At 34.3% G+C, this 21,991-nt stretch overlaps 1 protein-coding gene across 6 annotated transcripts in view; it reads left to right on the top strand.

Moving 5' to 3' along the window:
- USP25 (ubiquitin specific peptidase 25) overlaps positions 1–21,991 on the top strand; it is a 161,375-nt gene that overhangs the window by 87,851 nt on the left and 51,533 nt on the right. For all 6 annotated transcript variants that reach the window (XM_002684646.7, XM_005201159.5, XM_005201158.5 and 3 more), the window contains 9 exons: positions 1,768–1,841; positions 6,433–6,581; positions 12,533–12,660; positions 13,008–13,103; positions 14,380–14,541; positions 16,141–16,367; positions 19,213–19,283; positions 19,984–20,212; positions 21,622–21,822. In XM_002684646.7, coding sequence (XP_002684692.2) covers positions 1,768–1,841; positions 6,433–6,581; positions 12,533–12,660; positions 13,008–13,103; positions 14,380–14,541; positions 16,141–16,367; positions 19,213–19,283; positions 19,984–20,212; positions 21,622–21,822 — 1,337 coding nt within the window. The remainder of the gene's footprint in view (positions 1–1,767; positions 1,842–6,432; positions 6,582–12,532; positions 12,661–13,007; positions 13,104–14,379; positions 14,542–16,140; positions 16,368–19,212; positions 19,284–19,983; positions 20,213–21,621; positions 21,823–21,991) is intronic.

Below are 21,991 nucleotides of genomic sequence, written 5' to 3'. Positions count from 1 at the left end.
CTCACATTTTGTTGTGCAAAGCATAAAAACAACAATGACAAAAAAAAAAAAAAGAAAATAACCAAGTATTGAAATGTGAAAAAAATTGAAACTTTTTTGCACTGTTGATGGAAATGTAAAATGGTGCAGCTGCTGTGGAAAACATTATGGTTATTCCTTTAAAAAATTAATAGTAGAATTATCATTTGATAGAGGGACTCCTTTCACAGTGTATACATACATCAAATCATTATGTTGTATACTTCGAGTATCTTAAAATTGTTTGTCAATTGCATTTATAAAGACGGAACAGCAAAAATTAACCACATGATGATCCAGCAATTCCACTGCTAAATTTAAATCCAAAAGCATTTATGGCAAGGTCTCAAAGAGATGCTGCACACTCATGTTCATAGCAGCATTCTTCACAATGACAAATGTTGAAAGTCACTGATTATGTCCATGGATGAATGGAAATACAAATGTGGTATACATATACAATGGAATATCCTTAGCAAGTAAGGAAACTCTGACGCATGCTACACCATGCATGCACCTTGAAAACATGGTGCTGAGTGAAATAAACTGGTCACAAAAAGACAACCACTGTATTTCACTTATATGATGTGTTTAGAGTTGTCACTTTCAAAGAAACAGAAAGTTGGAATGGCGGTTACCAGGGCCTGATGGGAGGAAGGAATGTGGAATTGTTTAATCGGTTTCTCAAGCTGAAATTAGTTCTAGAGGTTGGTTCCACAACAGTTGTGAATATACTTAACACTGCAGAACTGTACACTTAAAGATGGTTAAGATGGTAAATTTTATATTGTGTGTATTTTATCACAATTCAGGTTTTTGGTTTTTTTTTTCAAATTTAAATAGAAAGTAGATCGGAAAGTGCTTCTTACTATGTATCTGAAAGTAGAAGGCTGGAAATCTTTTTGTACAGCACTAATAACCACCATGCTACCTCAGAATTGTTGGAAGGCTTAAGTGAAGTATTTCCCTCCAATTGTTTTATGGTTTAAATGGGGGTGCATGTAACACTTCAAGAGACAAATAGTATCTTTCTCTCTTTTTAAAAAGTAAATCAGTTTTATTAATTTAAACACAAAATTTATGAAGAAAAAGTCTCTGTACAGTTGTGGATAAAACATACTTTTATATACCAAAGCCAAGATAAACTTTGTGTTTTTAGATCACAGGGTACAAAATATTAAAGACAAAGTTAAAAATTTCTGCTTGCTTCAGGCCAAAAAAAAAAAATAATAAAACAAATTTATATGTTAAAGAATTTGGAAAATTCACAGATGCCTAATTTTACCAGCAACATGAAACTTGACAAAAGATTGGCGTACCTCTTTAGCTACTTGATTCAAAACTGGTATTTTTTTATTTCACTGGTAATGGCCAGTGTGCAAGAATGGTTTTTCCTCCTTCTCAGCAAGTCCAAATAAGCATGTATTGTATGACTAAAAGCCCTACATGATAATGGAATGATCAGGCACTTTGTGAATACAAACTAGGTTCGTATCTTCTTACAGTGAGGTCCCACACAGTTTTTAACCCTTACAGCAGCTTTGTGAGTTTAATATCCTCAGTTGACACGTGAAGAAACAGAATAAATTTAAGTATCTTGGCTCAACACTAAATAGCAGAGCCAAACACATAATGACCACATAAACGTTACTGTCTTGGCATCTATTACTGTTCTTTTAATGTTTTCTCTATTGCAGTTTTAAAAATTAAAAATTGTAGTCACATTTATAATTTTAATGTGATTTTTAGGGATGAAGACAAGCCAAAGAACCCCATGGTAGAGTTGTTCTATGGAAGATTCCTAGCTGTGGGAGTGCTTGAAGGTATAGTTGCATATTTACTTCTTTACTACAACTGAGATATTATTCATTGTTAGGTCCTTTGTCACATAGTGACTTTATTTGTGAAATGGTTTTTAATTTGACTTCCTATGTCTGGTGGTTTCTGTTAACATTGCTAATGCTAATCATTTATATAGAAAGCAAAGAATTACATGCATAAAGGAAAGTGCAGAGTATATTAGCGCATGCTAATTAATACTCAGTTAATGTTGATCTGATGTTGTTTCCTTGGGAAAAGTTCTGTGATACTGTTAATTGTTAAGGTGGCAGTTGGTGCCCTTTTAAAAAATAATATTAGAGTTTAATGCTGAGCTTGCTATCATGATCACTGTTTTTGAGGGTTTCATGTCTATGCAAGTTAAAAGCTATACTTAGCAATTTAGCATAGTTCCCATTTAGGGGGTGATTATAAAATTCTTTAGAATATAGTTTTCAAGGAAGATTTGTACTCTTATGTTTAAAAAAATCAGTTAAAAGTGGTAATATTCTTATTAGTCAAAATCCAGCCTAAAGAGTTACTCTTTGGTTTTCCTAACAGGGCAGGAAAACTGACTCATAAAATATATGTCAAGTAATAAAATCACTTAAGTTTCAAAGCATACATTTTTGAAAAACTATCTTTCCCAAATGGTCCTATGGATCAACTTTTGAAAGTTCGGGGATTTGCTTTTTCTTGAAGATCTTAAGTGATGGATTGCCATGAAGTTTTGTTTGAATATGATTTTATAGTTTGAGATTTGGAAAAAGGCAGAGACAACTTGGGATTTAGATGCGCTAAAGGTTATACTGAGCTGTCAGTACATTTTGTTTGCCTCAAATGCTATATATTCATTATATAAAGAGTGGGATATTTTATATAGTGAATTGTATTCCTATTTAGGATGTCCATTCTGTCATACTAGTTTTTATTTGAAGTAGAACACTATCTGTAGAAGTTGAGGAGCTCTAATCAGTTTGTGCATTGTTGATAATATTGTACAAGTCATGAGCACGTCTGTCTATATTACGTGGATTCTTAGAAGGAATTATTAACATTTCTCCATCAGTGTTGAAGTCTTTGTACTTGGTTTTGGTATGTTGTTTCAATGTTGCTGTGCTGTATAAATGTAATTTCGGTACATTTCCAGGTGAACTGTGTATTTGCTTTGTTAACAATATATTTTAGAGCACTTTCTTGTCATTTTTACATATATCTTCCTAGTGCATTTTTTTAGACTAGTGACTCTGAGGTAGGGTAATTTTCAGTTTGTTTACTAAAGTCCTCTGTTGCATAAGTTCATTCAACTCTACCAGAACTTCCAGGCCGTTGATCCCTCCATTCTGTTCTCAGTCTTTTCCTTTCCTTCCTTGTCCATTACGATCCTCCTTATACATTGCTGAAACTCTTTTCCCCCTTTCCCTTCTGGCACCCCGTCTCTGACTAGTCTCTGGCCCTCGTGGAATTATGTTCTTCTCTCTGCGTGTACCGAGAACCTGACTGTTGTTAGGGGGAAATCACTCAAATGGGCTAATTGTAGTGTATCATGAAGTTGCAGTGACTCTGAGCTTCACTAGTCCCAATCCCGTAACCCTCCCTGGCACTCATCTTTGTCTGTCTTCATCCCTGTCTTCTTTCCCATTTTCTGCAATAGCAATTTCCAGTTTCTCTATGTTTAATATAATTTCTTTGTCTCTTCATTTTCTGGAAAAGTCCTTACCTCAGATTTCATAGATTTAAATTTATGAAACCTAACTGTGGATCCTGGCTAAGGCCATGGATCTAATTTTGTGCTTATAATTTTTTTTTTTTAAATCATAGTTCTTAAAAGTGACTTCCTCAGATTTATGAGCTTTAGGCTTCCCAACCTGGATCCATTACGACCACCACCACATTCTTTTCTTTGTCACTCCAGGTAATAAAGGAATTATTTTGTCTAGTATCAGTTGGCTCTGTGTGCTAAGAATCTCATCTTTTCATGCTTTCTCTCAGGTCTTTTTCTATCCTTTATCTTGCTTTTATTTCTGTATCTTTCGCTTCTTCCTTTCACTGTGTCGTTCACATCAATGTTTAGACATGATCTGGTATTTCATATCTTTAAAATTAAAAAAAAAAATCCCTTCACATGTTCTTTTTCAGTTAATCTTATTCAGACATAATCTCCTTTATTTAAAGATAGGATCTTGTTTTTATCTGCTATCTCTCCATTTATTTGACCTATCCCATTTTTATTTCTGGCTCCAGACCTCTTCTAAAAGGGGGCTTTTGAAGGTTATTGATTTCCTAAATGTGTTAGTCCATTGGAAGTCCATTGGATCCCTCTCAATTCTCATTGAATTCTTATCAACTATTAATGCTGTTGACTGCAGGTCCTTCTCCTCCTCCTCCTCCTCCTCCTTTTACCTGCTTTTTCGTTGAAAATACTTCTTTAGCTTCTAGTGCAGCATATTATCTTGGCTTTCTCTTGCCTCTGTTGATACTTTTTAGGAATTATATTTGTAGTTTCTTTCTATATCTAAATGTAAGAGAGCCTTGGGACTCAGCTTAGATCCTCTTCCTCTTCTTGTTTACTAATTCCTTGGGCAATCTTATTTACTCCCTTGATTTCCTGCTATGAATAAGCTACTACTTATTCAGTTTATAGCTTCACATCAGTCTTAGTTACTGACTTATTTATGCCTAGCTCTTCTCAACATAAAATATCATGGGCCATTCTAAGCCAATGATTTTCCCTGCTACCTTAACACAAAAGTGAAAAAAAAAAAAAAATCCTCTACTGTTCCTTCACTGGTGCCCTTTTCAGTACTTAAAAATCAATTCAGTTGTTTATGCTTAAAATCTGAATATCATTCTTGGTACTTTTCTTTCTTTTCTATTCCCCATCCTGCCTATGAACCAGTCAATCAAGTCCTATTGGTGTTTCCTTTTGTATATATTTATAAATGTGTGTATGTGTTACTTCATCTGTTTTTATACACTTTTATTATTAATTCCCAATTCCATTCTGCTTTTATTTATAGATGGATTCTATATAGTCACATACCAGCCTTATCACTTAACAGAAACCATAAGGATTTTTCTGAGATGTAAATCTTAGCCTCTGTTCCTATATTTAATTATGCAGCAGTTTTCCATTATAGTCAGAATATACTAGGAAAAAAATCCTTAACGAGGGCTACTAGACTTGGTTAAGAATTTTGTTTTGATTCTGCCACCTAACTCTTCATTGTCATGTCCATGTTGCTCCCCTAAGCTATACTTCCTTTCCCTTAATTCTTTAAACATGCCAAATTCTCTGCAGCCTGAAAGTTTCTGCCTGTACTGTTCTTGGCCAGGGATACTCTGGCTCTCCAATTCTGGCCTGGCCACCTCCTATTCACCTTTGCAGTCTCAGCATAAATGTCATTTTCCTGTGGAAGTCTTCCTTGCTTTTCCCTCCAGCCCTAAAGTCTAGATTTGCTCCCCTTCCATGTCTTCTCACAGCACTCTATCTCACCACACCTTTTCTGACATCTGTAATAATATTTGTTCATAGCTGTATGTGCAATTAATGTGCATATTGCATTTTTCCAAGAGGCTAAAAGTTTCCTCAGCTCAGAGACCCTATAACTTTTGTTTGCTGCTATGTATGTTCTCAATGTTAGTACAGTATCTTGCCCTTAAAAGGTACTTTTTTAAAGAATAAACATATACACACACATAGACAAATATAATTACATATACACATATGAGTGTGTAATTAATATCTATAGCATAGCTGTGTGTGAATATACTTATAAGCATGTAGAAGCCAGTAGGAAAACAATAGTAACTACAGCTGTCTGAAATGTTGTTCAGTTGCTCAGTCATGTCCAACTTTTTGCGGCCCATGAACTGCAGCATGCCAGGCTTCCCTTTCACCATCTCCTGGAGTTTGCTCAAACTCATGTCCATTGAGTCAGTTTTGCCATCCAACCGTCTCATCCTCTATTGTCCCCTTCTCCTCCTGCCTTCAGTCTTTTCCAGCATCAGGGTCTTTTCCAGTGAGTCAGCTCTTCACATCAAGTGGCCAAAATACTGGAGCTTCAGCTTCAGCATCAGTCCTTCCAATGGATATTCAAGGTTGATTTCCTTTAGAATGGACTAGTTTGATATCCTTGCAGTCCAAGGGACTCTCAGGAGACTCTTCCAGCACCACAGTTCGAAGGCATTAATTCTTTGATGCTCAGCATTCTTTATGGTTCAACTCTCACATCTGTACATGACTGCTGGAAAAACCATAGCTTTGACTATACAGACCTTTGTAGGCAAAGTAATGTCTCTGCTTTTTAATATGCTGTCTAGGTTTGCCATTGCTTTTCTTCCAAGGAGCAAGTGTCTTTTTTAATTTCATGGCTGCAGTCACCACCTACAGAGATTTTGGAGCCCAGGAAAATAAAGTCTGTCACTGTTTCCATTGTTTGCCCATCTTTGCCTGAAACATAAACATTTGTTTCCCCATCTATTTGTCTGAAACATAAACAGGTATACTTTTTAGGTTGAGATAAATATACATTTATTTACTTTTTAGAAGCTAAAAGGCCATATTGAGGAATATGAATTTCTCCTCTCTTATAGGTAAAAAATTTGAAAATACTGAAATGTTTGGTCAGTACCCACTTCAGGTCAATGGATTTAAAGATCTACATGAATGCCTAGAAGCTGCTATGATTGAAGGAGAAATTGAGTCTTTACATTCAGAAAATTCAGGAAAATCTGGTCAAGAGGTGAGTTTAGCATCTTCATTCCCCTTCCCTATAAGTGTCTTCTACAGTGTTGTGAAGTTAAGGCTCTAACTGTATAGCTACCTAATAATTGAGAGAATAATCAGAAAATGTTTTTGAATTTAATTATGGTAATTTAGACATTTTGGGGAAAATTGCAGAGTCAATACAGTCTATAATCTACGTTAACTTTTCGTTTAAAGTGTTCTCTCAAAATTTTATGTTAAAATCGTCATTTAGGACATTGTTCAGTCTTTTAAGACTTTTTCAGTCAAGGTACCAGCCATTACAGCATGCTAGTGCTGGTAGTAAGGAAGGAAAACACTGATGTTAGAGTGGAATTCTGTATAGAGATATGTTAGAATATCAAATATCAAATTTGATATATCAAATATGTTGGAATGTGTCAGGCCCAAGGAGGCAACACCACACTCCTTTTCTTGTAAAATTACTGTGTAATTGCCTGAAAGACAGATGGAAAAACTTGCTTCCTCAAGAAAGAGAATTAAAATAGATATTACACACCTATTTATCTGTCTCCACTGGCCTCTGTCTTGTAATCTATGTTCATCTCTCGATTCATCTCTCTAGCTCCGTCTGTATATCCTTTCATCCATATGTTCATCCAGAATATTAGAAATGAAAGGATGGATCATGTGCTCCCAAATCAGTCATCATTAAGCAGTTGCTGCTAGCTGTCTAGATGTAAGCTCTGTAGGGGTCTTTGTGTGTGCCATTCACCACTCTGTCCCCTGAATAGTATGGTCTCTGTCTTATAACCCTGTTACCAGCAGATAAAAGTACATAATATGTGTTGACTGAGTGAAACGTCTCAGTAATATTAAAAAAGTTTCCAAGGTTTTTATCTTTGAATAGGCACTTAATAATTATTAAGTGATTGCATCTCTGTTTATCTAAAGAGGGACTAGGTTCTTATATCTTTGAGAATCAATTGTTTTTATTTGAATTATGTGCTTTTTAAAAAAGATGTAATTTCTAATGCCATCCTCATCTCCTTGTGTCCCCTCACGCATTCAAACAAAAAGGAAATGAGTATTTATTATTTTTTGCCTTTTTCTTTTTTTTTGAGAGAGAAAATATTTGAAATAGTTTTTCTGTCTATATGCGGTTTAGTTGCTAAGTCATGTCCAATTCTTGCGACCCCATGGACTGTAGCCTGCCGGCTCCTCTGTCCATGGGATTTCCCAGGCAAGAATACTGGAGTGGGTTGCCATGCCCTCCTGCAGGGGATCTTCCCAACCCAGGGATCGAACCCATGTCTCCTACACTGCAGGCAAGTTCTTTACCAACTGAGCCAGTGGTAGGTATGCCTACATCATGTGTCTACATCATAGATCGTCTACTTCACTGATTCTCAGCAGATGCCTAGATTCTACCTCAAAGCTATCAAATCAGAATCTAGGGAAGGGATATGGTACATGAGCGCCAGAGCTCCACAGGTGACTCTGATAATAGACCTTTAATTAAGACTACTTAAATTAAGCTTATTTATCTTACTGATTGGGAAACAGATCCTTAAACTTTAGAACTTTCCAAGGATCCTGAAGTAGAACAGGAAAACAGAGCTTTGTAAAGTGCAGTCTGTTTGCTGTTAGATAGAAGAATGGTGGATTTGTGCAGGGAGAGAAGGAATGGCCTTTTCCTTAAAATGTTACAGTAGCTTATAAATGAAACATGATTTATTGGTAAATAATGTAATAAAAAGTAAATAATATTTCATATTCCTAGCTTTTGAAAATATTTTTCTTACATTGATTCTGAATGTCATCATTTATTTTTTAGAAGATTTAGTTTGTTCTCTGTCTTTGGCTTCGTACTCTGACTGCCCTATACTGCAGTATATATTTTCTGCCTAGATTTTCCCACCTAGCCTAAGGTATACAGTGGCTTATCATCTTCTCTAGTCTCTAAATTCAGTTCCTAAGATAATAGGAACTGAATAATAGCTAGTTCCTCAATAATAGCTAATATGATTACCTGTGATTCCTGGTTCAGTTGCCTGGATTTACTGGACATGGTAGTTTTAATAAGTCAGCCTAGTTTAAGTGACTATCACTGACCAGAGTAGAATATCTTAAAAGTTTTTAGTAACGCCCTTAAATAATAGTTTCATTCCATTGTGTCCTTCAGAAAAATCTATTTTATTTCTCTATGAACACCAATGAGTAGCATTTTAGGCTTGTTTCTAAATTGGCATAACCCCTGATGTTAATACCTTTTATTTCTTATGCTATTATTTAATAAAAATTATTGATTTTACTTTGATGCAGCAAACATTTTTTAAAAAATATTTTTTTGCAAAACAGCTGTGGCCAACTAATATAGGAAGACCTCTAGTCTCCAGAATTGCTATGGTAAAACATTCAGTGGGCTATAAGAATTTACATTTCTTTAATGACATACCAAGAATCAACTGAATAAATTAAAAATGACTATATGTAAAATAATTACTTCCAAATTTTTTTCTAAATCATAACTTTTAATTAAATGGTATGCCATTTATAGATGAGTTAATCTCTCCAAGAAACCTGGAACTATTTTTTGGTTGCCTGTTGGTGAGAAAGAATTTCAAGGAGTAAATATCTCACTTCTGGTGTAGGTATTCACTACTAGTTCTATGATATACATCCTTTTGGATGTATACATATAGATGTTTGTATTTGTTCATACTGTTTTGAGACTTGCATTGTTTTTTACTTACCAGTATATTGTGAACATCCTTCCATGTCAATATATAGCTTTACATCATTCTTTTTAGAACCTGCATAGTATCACCATAGCTAGTATTTATAAAATTAAATTGATTTAATTCTTCTGTGAAACTATTGGATAAAGAATTATTTCAAAGAATGTCTTTCTATAAATAACCTTGTGCACTTTGGAATGAAGGATAGTTAGGAAGGGAATCTTTAGGTCACAGGGCATACTCATTTAGAAGTGTGCTGCTGCTGCTGCTGCTGCTAAGTCGCTTCAGTCGTGTCCGACTCTGTGCGACCCCATAGATGGCAGCCTACCAGGCTCCCCCATCCCTGGGATTCTCCAGGCGAGAATACTGGAGTGGGTTGCCATTTCCTTCTCCAGTGCATGAAAGTGAAAATTGAAAGTGAAGTCGCTCACTTGTGTACAACTCCTAGCGACCCCGTGGACTGCAGCCCACCAGGCTTCTCTGTCCGTGGGATTTTCCAGGCAAGAGTACTGGAGTGGGTTGCCATTGCCTTCTCCCGTTTAGAAGTGTAAGTACTGCCAAATTTCCCTTCAAGGTTGTACAAGTTATAATCAAAATGCTGAGAGAAATTTTATAGAGCTTTAACTAAAAACTACATTGCAGAAATAATACCTACATGTGTTGTATTAGATATATGTAGATATTATATAGGAAATAAATAGGGCAAAGGAGTGAAGACAGTCAAATGACTGAAATTGAGTTTTGAATTCGAATTGGAAGTTTTCTCCTCTAAGGCTTAGTTACATCCTAGCTTTGTTTGATGTTCTATAGGGAATTTGCAGTAATAGGTCTGTTTTTTCTTATTCTCCCCCCCCATATAAATGTAATCTCACAAAAGCAAGATAGTTAAATCATATTAATAGAAGAATATGCTATTAACTTATAAAAATGACTACATTCTCTCTGGAAAATATTTTAACAGGTCAGATTTATATTTAGAGTAAATTCAGGAGTACTTTTGTTGCCAGTACTGATAATCTAAGTTCTTTTTTACTAACTGCAAAAATCTATTACCCCTGTCCGTTAATTTTATAATGTAGTAATAATACTAGTAATAATGATGATACGTGTTTTGAGATATAGAGAATATAAGCATCATTTTTACCTTTAGTGACCTGTGTTTCACAAGACTCATGGCTTATCAGAGAATTAAGTATAGGTTTTACTAAATGGAAAAATATTTTGAAAGGAAAAAACTGTCTTGTTTTATATTATTTAAAATTCTCTTTTATATACTGCTGTACTTATAATCTAAAGTCACAGAGCTCAACACACCTGTAATATTTTTTTTTAATGAATTTAGGGAATATCTGGCTATCTCTTCTTGTCCTGAGCAGCATTAAAATGAAAAAGTAAAACCATGTAGTAGGAAAATCCTGTAGTAGAAAAAAACTGTCATTGCTGTTAGATTAAACAGATCTACACAGAGACATAACATATTATGAACATTCTTTCATAAGATATGGAACCTACTTCCTGGACTGTTTATGGTTTACAGAAAAGCATATGACCAGATTGGGTCATTTCATTTCTGTTGGCCATTGTAGATTTCCATGAATTAAGTATGTTCATTATTTAAAGCTAAACAGTAAGCATACCTTAATAGTTATCTTTAATTTTAAATAGTAACATTTAAACCATTGCAAGGAAAAATGAAGGTAATAGTGTTTGAAATCTACTTTTCGAGTATTATGAAGTTGAATAGAGAGTATCATCCTAAGACATCAAAACTTTCCCTTGTGATATGTGTGGAGTATATTTTAATTCTTAATAGTAACTTTAGGTGTTGATTAAAACCAACTGATAAAAACAAACAAACAAAAAAACACCTCGCCAAAGCAAATAGGCAAACTTTGCTCAAGAAATTTTAAAACTTAAGGGATATGTCTAATATTAGATCTTTAATAACTTTCTCATGTCAGTTTCAGATAATATCCATATAAAACAAATTACTTCAACTTCAGCTATCAGTAGATCAACCAACTCCAACTCAGGAAATCTCAATTCAAGTAATCATTAGCATTTTTTTTTTTTTTTTTGTAGCTAAGCTGTGTGGCATGTGGAATCTTAGTTCTCTGACTAGGGATTAAACCCTAGACCCGTGAGTCTTAACCACTGGGCTGCCAGGGAAGTATGAAATAGTTTTGAATAACCATTTACTTTAACTGATTTTGTTTAGTGAAAAGTAGCAACTTACAAAATCATATTCAGTTTGCCAAATGTGCATTTTCCTGCTTTTTTTTCCTCTCTTGGATGTTTAAATTAGCATACTGGGCTTATTGACATTTATGTGGTGACATTTTGTGGCCCTTGAAAATACCATAAATAATATAGTATGCTGCAATATAGTATGCCTTCTTTTTACAGAAAGACACTGCACAGCTTAAAATAAACATTTAAAAAATACTTGTTACATTATTTTATACTTCTTTATTTGTTGATTCACAAGTTTTTTCATTTTTCTTTCTCTTTAAATAAATATGGTTTATGTAAAGCTTGAATCTGTTTGTTAAAATAATTCTGAAGTTCTGTTGCATTTTTGGCTTAATTGAACAGTTGCCAAAGTGTGGAGGAGTTGCCTCATAGCAAGCAGGCATTCAAATCTTTAAGTACTAGTAATTTTTAAAGTAAATGCTGTATTTGATAGTGATTGATCTCTTTCTTAAATGTGCCAAAATTCTAGTCGGAACATTAAATTTAAAACAAGGAAGTATCAGTTTCTAGCTTTATCATGAGAATTGTGATCTTTTATGCTATAAAATTTTTTTTCTTTTGTATATTACATCTTACAAGTAGCTTCCTCACAGGTTTTTGACAATGTGGTTGATTATATTAAGTATATGTGTCATTCCTGGTAATAACTGTGACATAAGATTGAAGAAGCCAGAAAAATTGAGATACGAAGCCATACTTTCATTGAGTGTTTTTCACTTTGGGTTCAAAATTCTAATGTAAAGAATTACCAATGAAGAAGAATCATCAGAAGATTTTTCTCTTTCCTGTGTGTTATCCTATTGGAATTTTCAAAAGGTGTGAAAAACTTTTAGGAAGAAGTTGAGTTTTAACTAAATTGCATACCCAGTTATTTGTGATGTTAGCGTTATGATGATGCATGTAAAAATGCCACTGCTAACGAACATTCTGTGCCTGAAATTGTAGTGGAGGAAATAAAAGGGTCGTGTTAAGATTTTTTCTTGTTTTCTTTCAGCATTGGTTTACTGAACTCCCACCTGTGTTAACATTTGAATTGTCAAGATTTGAATTTAATCAGGCACTGGGAAGACCAGAAAAAATTCACAATAAATTAGAATTTCCTCAAGTTTTATATCTGGACAGGTATGGCTTGGTATACAGCACGATTTAGTTTTGAAACAATGTAGTATCCAAGTAAAGAGTTATTGTTCTTAGAGAAAATTTTTGCTTAATTTCTTTAAATTTTAAAGTTTTACTTTTTGCATAATGTTGCTAGTACCATTTGTCAAGGAAAATGGAGTTCTGTTTTTATTTAGAAAAGTGTAGTTACTGGGAATAATGTTATAAGGAAAAATATTAATTTGTATTCTCTAATGTTTTATTACAAAATTTTAGATGAGTTAATCTTCTGTGGTGGTGGCTAGATTTAATATTGTATCTGTTTCTTGTTTGGAAATACTGATAATTCCTGTATTTCTTTTTCCTGATAGATACATGCATAGAAACAGAGAAATAACAAGAATTAAGAGGGAAGAGATCAAGAGACTAAAAGATTACCTCACAGTATTACAACAAAGACTTGAAAGGTATTGAAACTTTTATGAAATTATGAACTAACTATAGGAACTCATATTCTTAATGTCTGCTTAGAGTTTTAATTTAAAATTCACTTTGAATGATTTGTGATCCTACATATAGATAATCATTCTGGATGGATATTTTGCTTGAATTGGAGAAGGAAATGGCAACCCACTCCAGTGTTCTTGCCTAGAGAATCCCAGGGACGGGGGAGCCTGGTGGGTTGCCATCTACGGGGTCACACAGAGTCAGACACGACTGAAGTAACTTAGCAGCAGCCGCAGTTTAGGCTTGAGTTTTGTTAGAGACTAAAATAATTCATAGTTGGCATTAGAAAATTATTATTTAAAATGAAATATTCCTACTGTCAAGAGGTAATACTCATGGTACTGAAAGTACAAAGTTAAACTAACTTATGATTGAGGTTTCTTCTTATGTGAGGTTAATACTACTCTTGAGATTTCCATTAATAAATGGTAACTGAGTTTTTTTCCTTAACACTGAAGATACAAGCACAGATGCCTATGAGCTTTATAAAGAAGAATGGAATCTTTATAAAAAAGGGAAGCAAGTCAAGTGAGCAGAGGGAGTCAGAGAGCATATCCCTGTGGAGAGATGGTGCCTGCCATCTATACTAGGCAGTGCCATGCGTGAATATCAGCTCCCTGTTGTCTAGAGCTTTAGATTGTTTCCAAAAGAAGCCAGAATCTAGTCTATCAAATAGTCTGTAGTTCAAACAGAAGTCTACAGGCTAAAATGTGGTCTGAAAGATCCCAGTCTGCAACCTCTGATCTAATCTGTATCCCCTTGTTTTACTATTCACTTGGAAATGAGTAATCTAAAGCTTTTAATAGAAAATATGTTATTTTTCAGTAGTTTTAATTCTTAAAAGGTATCAATAATCATATTGAAATATAATCAGAGGTAAAAGGAGGGGGATAATATTAGCCATCATATTAAGACCAGATGACAGATCTAAAAATAAAAAGCCTGAGGAGATGAAAATGTCAGTTTTCATTTTACTGTTGGATTATAACTTACAGCAGCATTTGAAATTCATTAACAGTGTATATATACGTTCAGTCTTCTCAGCTTTGGTTTTGTTCCTCTAGAGAACATTTAACTTATTTCTTGAATGTATATGTAGTTTTACCATCATTTGAAAGCAAAATTAATTTCACTGTTGAGGAATATTAAAGTGTTTTTTGTAATGTTTTAGAACAGTTATTGAAATAAGTGTGCCTTTTACACAGATTTAAGCATTCATGCATTTATGGTTAACAGGTATTTAAGCTATGGTTCGGGTCCCAAACGGTTTCCCTTGGTGGATGTTCTGCAGTACGCCTTAGAATTTGCCTCAAGTAAACCTGTTTGCACTTCTCCTGTTGATGATATTGATGCTAGTTCCCCATCTAGTGGTTCCGTACCATCACAGACATTACCAAGGTAAAAAGTTTTGTTGATAGAAGAGATAGCTGTGTTCCTGTATTATGTAATATTGTAATTGATACCTTTAAAGAAGGTTTTTATAAAATGCACGTTGTGATTTATTTTAGTGAACTTAAAAGATTGTGTAGGTCTTCTAGGGGCTTTCTTATTTCATTGTTTCAATGGATTTTTTATGGCTGTGGATTAAAATTTTTGTATTTTTTCCATTCAGAAATATACTTTAGGCTGTTTTGGTATATATATATCAGCCTTTCTTTCATCCATGAATATACTACTATTATTATTATTTTTTTTTTTTTAGAGTAGATTTTACTGTAGCCATTTTCTTTTTTTTTTTTTTTCTTTTTTTTTTTTTTTTTTTAAACAGGTATACACGTGCTCCCCATCCTGAACCCTCCTCCCTCCCCCCTCCCCATACCATCCCCCTGGGTCGTCCCAGCGCACCAGCCCCAAGCATCCAGCATCATGCACTGAACCTGGACTGGCATCTCGTTTCATACATGACATTTCACATGTTTCGATGCCATTCTCCCAAATCTTCCCACCCTCTCCCTCTCCCATAGAGTCCATAAGACTGTTCTGTATATCAGTGTCTCTTTTGCTGTCTCGTATACAGGGTTATCGTTACCATCTTTCTAAATTCCATATATATGCGTTAGTATACTGTATTTATGTTTTTCCTTCTGGCTTACTTCACTCTGTATAATAGGCTCCAGTTTCATCCACCTCATTAGAACTGATTCAAATGTATTCTTTTTAATGGCTGAGTAATACTCCATTGTGTATATGTACCACAGCTTTCTTATCCATTCATCTGCTGATGGACATCTAGGTTGCTTCCATGTCCTGGCTATTATAAACAGTGCTGTGATGAACATTGGGGTACACGTGTCTCTTTCCCTTCTGGTTTCCTCAGTGGGTATGCCCAGCAGTGGGATTGCTGGATCATAAGGCAGTTCTATTTCCAGTTTTTTAAGGAATCTCCACACTGTTCTCCATAGTGGCTGTACTAGTTTGCATTCCCACCAACAGTGTAAGAGGGTTCCCTTTTCTCCACACCCTCTCCAGCATTTATTATTTGTAGACTTTTGGATCGCAGCCATTCTGACTGGTGTGAAATGGTACCTCATAGTGGTTTTGATTTGCATTTCTCTGATAATGAGTGATGTTGAGCATCTTTTCATGTGTTTGTTAGCCATCTGTATGTCGTCTTTGGAGAAATGTCTATTTAGATCTTTGGCCCATTTTTTGAATATACTACTATTAAATGAGATTTTTTTTCTGTAGTGTGAGCTGGTAAGGATCAGCAAGGGAAGGTTTTATTAATCTGGTATATGTATGATTTGTATAAGTAAATACTATTGAGCCGTTTATAATATAAAGCCCCAGTTTTATCCTTATAATAATGTAGTTCTATGTAGTAGAAATCTCATTTGGATGTTACATTAATCCACATCTTTTTTTAAAAAAAAAAACAAAACGTTTTTCTTTTTTAATTATAGGCCAACTTAACATTGTTTATTTACCACATAATCTTTGTCCAGAGCTTCGGTTTGGAAAGTTTAATAATGAATATTCTATGCTTTAAAAATACAGCACAACAGACCAACAGGGAGCTCCTTCTTCAGAACTGCCAAGCACGTCACCCGCGTCAATAGCTGCCATTTCATCAAGATCAGTAATACACAAACCATTCACTCAGTCTCGGATACCTCCAGACTTGCCCATGCATCCGGCACCAAGGCACATAACAGAAGAAGAACTCTCTGTGCTAGAAAGCTGTTTACATCGCTGGAGGACAGAAATAGAAAATGACACCAGAGGTAAGAAGCTTCTCATAGCAGAACTACTCTCACCTCAGATGGACATGGTTAATGTTAAAATTGAGAAGGGAGGTCATCTATGGGTTTCATATGTAAATATTAAAAATGGGACTTTTTTCCCCCCTTACAAAGTGTTTTCCGTAAGATGAGCTTGTTTGGCTTCCTTTTTTATGATCTTAATATCAGTTTTAGAGAGACCAAAAGATTTTCCTTGGATTACTTAGCTGATTAATGACCTAGCAGATGGTCTGATTTTCTGGTTTAGTGCTCTAAATTTATATCAAGTTGGTATTCACAGGTACTCTACTGGTGAAACATCATCCAGCATCAGATTTTGTGCATAACCAACTATGTACCTCCCTTGATGCCTGTGCTGAGTTCAAGTGAAAAAACATTTTCTCTAGGTTGAAGAATTAGAAATGTGAATTTTAATTTTCTATCTGCTCTAGCAGATTTCCAAATATGATCTATTAACTCAGTGCCAGTCTGTAACTAGTTGTAACTGGCATAAGAAAAATAAGGACAATGCTCTGGGAGGGGAGAAGCAGTGAGCATGTTGGTGTTAAGTTGCCAGTCTTCCAGTCTTGGAAGGAATGCTCCTTTATTCTGAAATTAACTCCTTCCTACTTCACTGTTGCTAAAATGAAGTGATGTGTATGTTTTATGGTAGACTTAATCATCATTTTTCTTAATCTGTGGAAAAAATCTAGGAGTTCCTCTTTTATTTCAAAAGGTTGGACTTTCACTAAACAACATCACTTGTTAGGTTTTAAATCTAGTTTTAAAGCCCAACTAGATGCTTTATAGACAATATGGAAGTAAAGAGCAGTCCTAATTTAATAGTCAATAAGGTGGGAGAGCAACTAACAGCATTAGTTACTGTGAAGATTTTCCTTAGTATTTTCATTTATAAGGGAATTTTTTATATTTGAAATCATTAGTGAACATTACTTAAGCACATAGTTTTTCCTGAATACTGTGTTAGGTTGTTGGATAATTTGCTATTGAACTAGGCATGTTGTGTTTGTTTCTGTAAGATTCCAGTCAGAAAGCTGAAAACTACGACGCTTTTGACACCAGGGAAGTAGCATGTAGGGAAGAAAGAAATGAATTTGGTTTATTCTTTGGAGACAGCTGACAGATGTGGGTCCTTGACTAGAGGTGAGAGACAAAGGGGTATTAGGGTTGATTCCCTCAGTTACTCATGGTGATATCGATAACTAAATAGATAGAATGTACTGTGTAAAAGGGCAGAATAGTGGGTCGCCTCCACCTTGGGGAAGGAAGTAGGAATATGATGAGTCCACTTTTGGTCATTTTAAATTGAGGAACTTGAGAGACATGTCCATATTTTGGACCTATGGATCAGGTATTAAAGATTCCCACCCCCCTCCAAGCAATGAACCAGTTTAGAGTCTCACTAATTTTGTGTGAGACACCCTGTTTCCCAGTATTCTCCCTAGCCCTGGGCACCTTTTAATTTGTGGTAGTCTGATAATTGAAATGAAAATGCTATTACAGTGTCTTGATTTCAATTTCATTAATCATGAGTGAAATTCTGTTTTTTAATGAACTTGTGATATTTACCCAATTTTTAGATTGAATGGTTTGTCTTATTGCCTAATAGAAACTTAAATGCTGTGAATATTAGCCTGTTGTGCTGTGCTTAGTTGCTCAGTTGTGTCCAACTCTTTGCAGCCCTATGGACTATAGCCTGCCAGGCTCCTCTGTCCATGGGGATTCTACAGGCAAGAATACTGGAGTGGGTTACCATGCCCTCTTCCAGGGGATCTTCCTAACCCAGGGATCAAACCCAGGTCTCCTGCATTGCAGGTGGATTCTTTTCTGTGTGAGGCACCAGGGAAGCCCAAGAATACTGGAGTGGGTAGCATGTCCCTTCTCCAGGAGATCTTCCTGACGACCCAGGAATCGAACTGGGGTCTCCTTTCATTGCAGGCAGATTCTTTACCAGCTGAGCTATCAGGGAAGCCCTATTAACCTGTTACCTGTAGTGTATGTGGCAGATACTATTTTTCCAGTTTGTCATTTGATTTTCTTTATGTTGGTTTTTGGTTTTGTTTCTATATTATAGATTTTTTTTTTTAAGTTGGGGAGGAGTCTTTGCATTTATGGTTATTGGATTTTCTATCAAGCTTTAAAAAAAAAAAAAGGCCTTTCCTATTGTAAAGTTACTTATTTTTTTGGTAGGCTTTGATGTTGTCTGCTTGATTCTTTTTAATAGCTTCATAGAATAATGTGGTTATACTGTATGACAGATATTTAGGTTGTCTCTGAGTTTTAAAAATTATTATGGGTAATATAGCTGTGTACATCCCTGCCTCTAAGTAATTATGTAGGATAGATTTCTACTTGAAGTAGAAATAGTGGGTAATGGGAGTCTCACAACTCTATTTCCATTGGTGATTATAGTGGATTTTTATTCAATTACATATGTATGTATATGTGTGTGTGATATGTGATGAAGTTACTTTATTTCATTGTAAAGTTTTCCTGTTTTATACAAATATGGGTGTGGGGGGTTAACTTTAATTTTCATTGGAACCTTCTTTTATAAATTTAAACAAAATTCAGGTTTTTTTGCTCTTTGTTTTCGAAATAAACCATATTTGTTTGCTTTTTAATTTCTCATTTGTGCTGCATGTTTTATTAAGGAGAACTGAATTCATTTTATACGTATTCTGAATAGTAATGTTTTTAAGAAGGGTTTTAGAAACTTTTTCTTACTCCTCTAGCATATTTGTAGGAAAACCTTCATTCCCTACCTTACAAGTCTCAGTAGAAACATACTTGATTTTGATCATTAAATGGTATCTTCTGTCCTTAGATTTACAGGAAAGCATATCTAGAATCCATCGCACAATTGAGCTAATGTACTCTGACAAATCTATGATCCAAGTAAGTTGAATTTTGAGCTAGTAAGCATTATCTAAATTATTTACAAATTTTATCTTTATGTTAGCTTAATTCTCATACTTTGTGTTATAAAATTGCTGAACTTTAAGGTTTTTATATTACTTTTCTCTGTATTTTCTGTATTACCTACTATTTTATTATTTTGTAATAAAATTTATTAAAATTTTTCAAAGTGCTTCAGTATTTTTAAGAAATTATATGGGAGAAATTATATGGTTGTTTAAGGATACTAAGATTATGTGAGGAAGTAAAGGGGTCAGTAACATTTGAACTTCTGAGATTTATATAATGGCTCTTTATATATGCCATTTTGCTGAACTTACCCACCAATTTATAATTATGAAAATTTAAACAAATCATGTGCTAAATGTATACATATTCATTATATAAATTCTTTATTATAAAGATAGCTTAAATAAATCAAATATATTTCCAGAGTTCTGAAAATCACCCTATTTACACACCTGTCTGCTTTACATGTCTTTAGTTTACTTATCCTCCCTCTTCCCTGCCTATTTTTATTTCATAGTTTAATTTTTTCAAAACTCTAATCCCGGCCAATTTACTCTTGTTAAAAAACATATGCTTCGAGGGAACCCTCGCATCAGATGATTTGTGATTTTCATGAGATGTGATTATAATAGAGTACTTAACTGCAGTTTAACTCTGTTTTCATGTTTAGGTTCCTTATCGTTTACATGCTGTTTTAGTTCATGAAGGTCAAGCTAATGCCGGGCACTACTGGGCATACATTTTTGATCATCGTGAAAACAGGTGGATGAAGTACAATGATATTGCTGTAACAAAATCATCATGGGAAGAGCTAGTGAGGGATTCTTTTGGTGGTTACAGAAATGCCAGTGCATACTGTTTAATGTACATAAATGACAAACCACAATTCTTAATACAAGGTAAGAATATGAAATATATAGGGCAATATGTATTTCAAAATAAGTAGCTCTTTAATTTGATTCTTGTCTCCAGTGTAATTAGTTAAGTGTAGTTTATTCAAGAAGGTGATGGATATATTTGGAAAATGCTTTGGGGTTATTATAAGTGAGAAAACTGGAATTGAAAATTAATGTGACCAGGGCTGAGAATTGGGATATATTTTCTATTCAAAGTTAACTATATAGTAACTATTATAAAATATAAATTGAACTTTTTCTCCTTGCTAAAATCCCTTTCATGACTGTATCACACGTTGACTCATATTCAAACTTCTTCGCCTAACTTGTAACGCCTCCATTATATGGCTTCTAGTTGTCTCTCCAGATTCATTTATAACCACTCTCCATTTCAAACTTTATATACTTGAGTGATATTTAAACTTCTTTGGGTCACACCAAATCATTTCACATATTTGTATCAATATGTTCTAATGTTTTTTATTTTTGCCAATGATGATCTTATTTCTTCTTTTGCCTAATTCCTGCTCATCTCTCAAGATTCAATTCAGGTGTCATCTGCTTTGCCAAGTTTTTCTTGAACTTGCCAGAAAGTATCTGTTCTTACCTTCTCATAGCATACCTGTACTGGGCACTTATTGTGCTGGAATTATATGCTGGCTTGCCTTTCCCACTTCACTCTGATCTGCTCACAGACAGGGACCATGTCATACTGTGACATGGTGTTAATCTTTTTATTTCTCATATTCTAATATAGACTTTGCATATAAAAAAGAAAGCACGTAATAAAGGTTTGTTGAGACTGATAGAAGTCAACTTTCCTTTTGTATTTAACCATTCAGCAAAACTTGCTGGATTTATGACTGAAAACCTAAAATTTAATTTATGTGTGTGTGGTAGAGGTTGAGTAACCTTTTTAGATTCTATATATGTGATTTTTTAAAAAAACTTTGCTATATTGATTAGATTTCAAATTGTATATAAATATATTGAAATAATTGCTTCAGATGGAAAAGAATTTTAGTTCTGTTTTGAGCTTTGAGGTTTTGTGTTACTTCTCATTTTGTGGTAAGTTTTACTTCATGAATAATCAAGTATCTGGTATTTTATAGTAGAAAAAGTAGTACTATGTCAGTGTTTGAGTAGCAACAATTTTGGCTTTATGTCTTGTTTTATTTTTTTTACTCTTCAGAATAAAAATAAAAGCTGAGAACATTACCTGTAATGGGTGATCACATATTTGCATCTTGCTTTTCTGAGCATTTGTTTGAGTTTTCTTTTAATATATAGTAATCTTGATTTGCTAGATGGTAATAATTTGGACCTTAACACTTGAAATACCTTCTGTTTTGAACTTTGCATTTTTCTTTTAATCCTTAATTTTATAATAGTTTTTGAAATATGATTTGCAGAGGAGTTTAATAAAGAAACTGGGCAGGCCCTTGTTGGAATAGAAACACTACCCCCTGACTTAAGAGATTTTGTTGAGGAAGACAACCAGCGATTTGAGAAAGAACTAGAAGAATGGGATGCACAACTTGCTCAGAAAGCCTTGCAGGAAAAACTTCTAGCATCTCAGAAATTGAGAGAGTCCGAGTCTTCTGTGACAACAGGTTAGTCCATTTTTATTGCATTTTATCAATTTCATATTTATGGATAATTATTGTAAAAATAAAATACGGCTATTGTAAAAGCAAGAGCAAAAAACTTTATCCTAGAGTAGGAAGATTCCAGTTTAAAAAATCTGAAATTCCATCACTCAGAGACAAAAGGCAACAATTT

The sequence above is a fragment of the Bos taurus genome, chromosome 1 (assembly GCF_002263795.3).
Source record: "Bos taurus isolate L1 Dominette 01449 registration number 42190680 breed Hereford chromosome 1, ARS-UCD2.0, whole genome shotgun sequence".
NCBI classification, from domain to species: Eukaryota; Metazoa; Chordata; class Mammalia; order Artiodactyla; family Bovidae; genus Bos; species Bos taurus.
The sequence above is the reverse complement of the archived record's forward strand: the minus strand, read 5'-3'. Positions and strand labels throughout refer to the sequence as shown.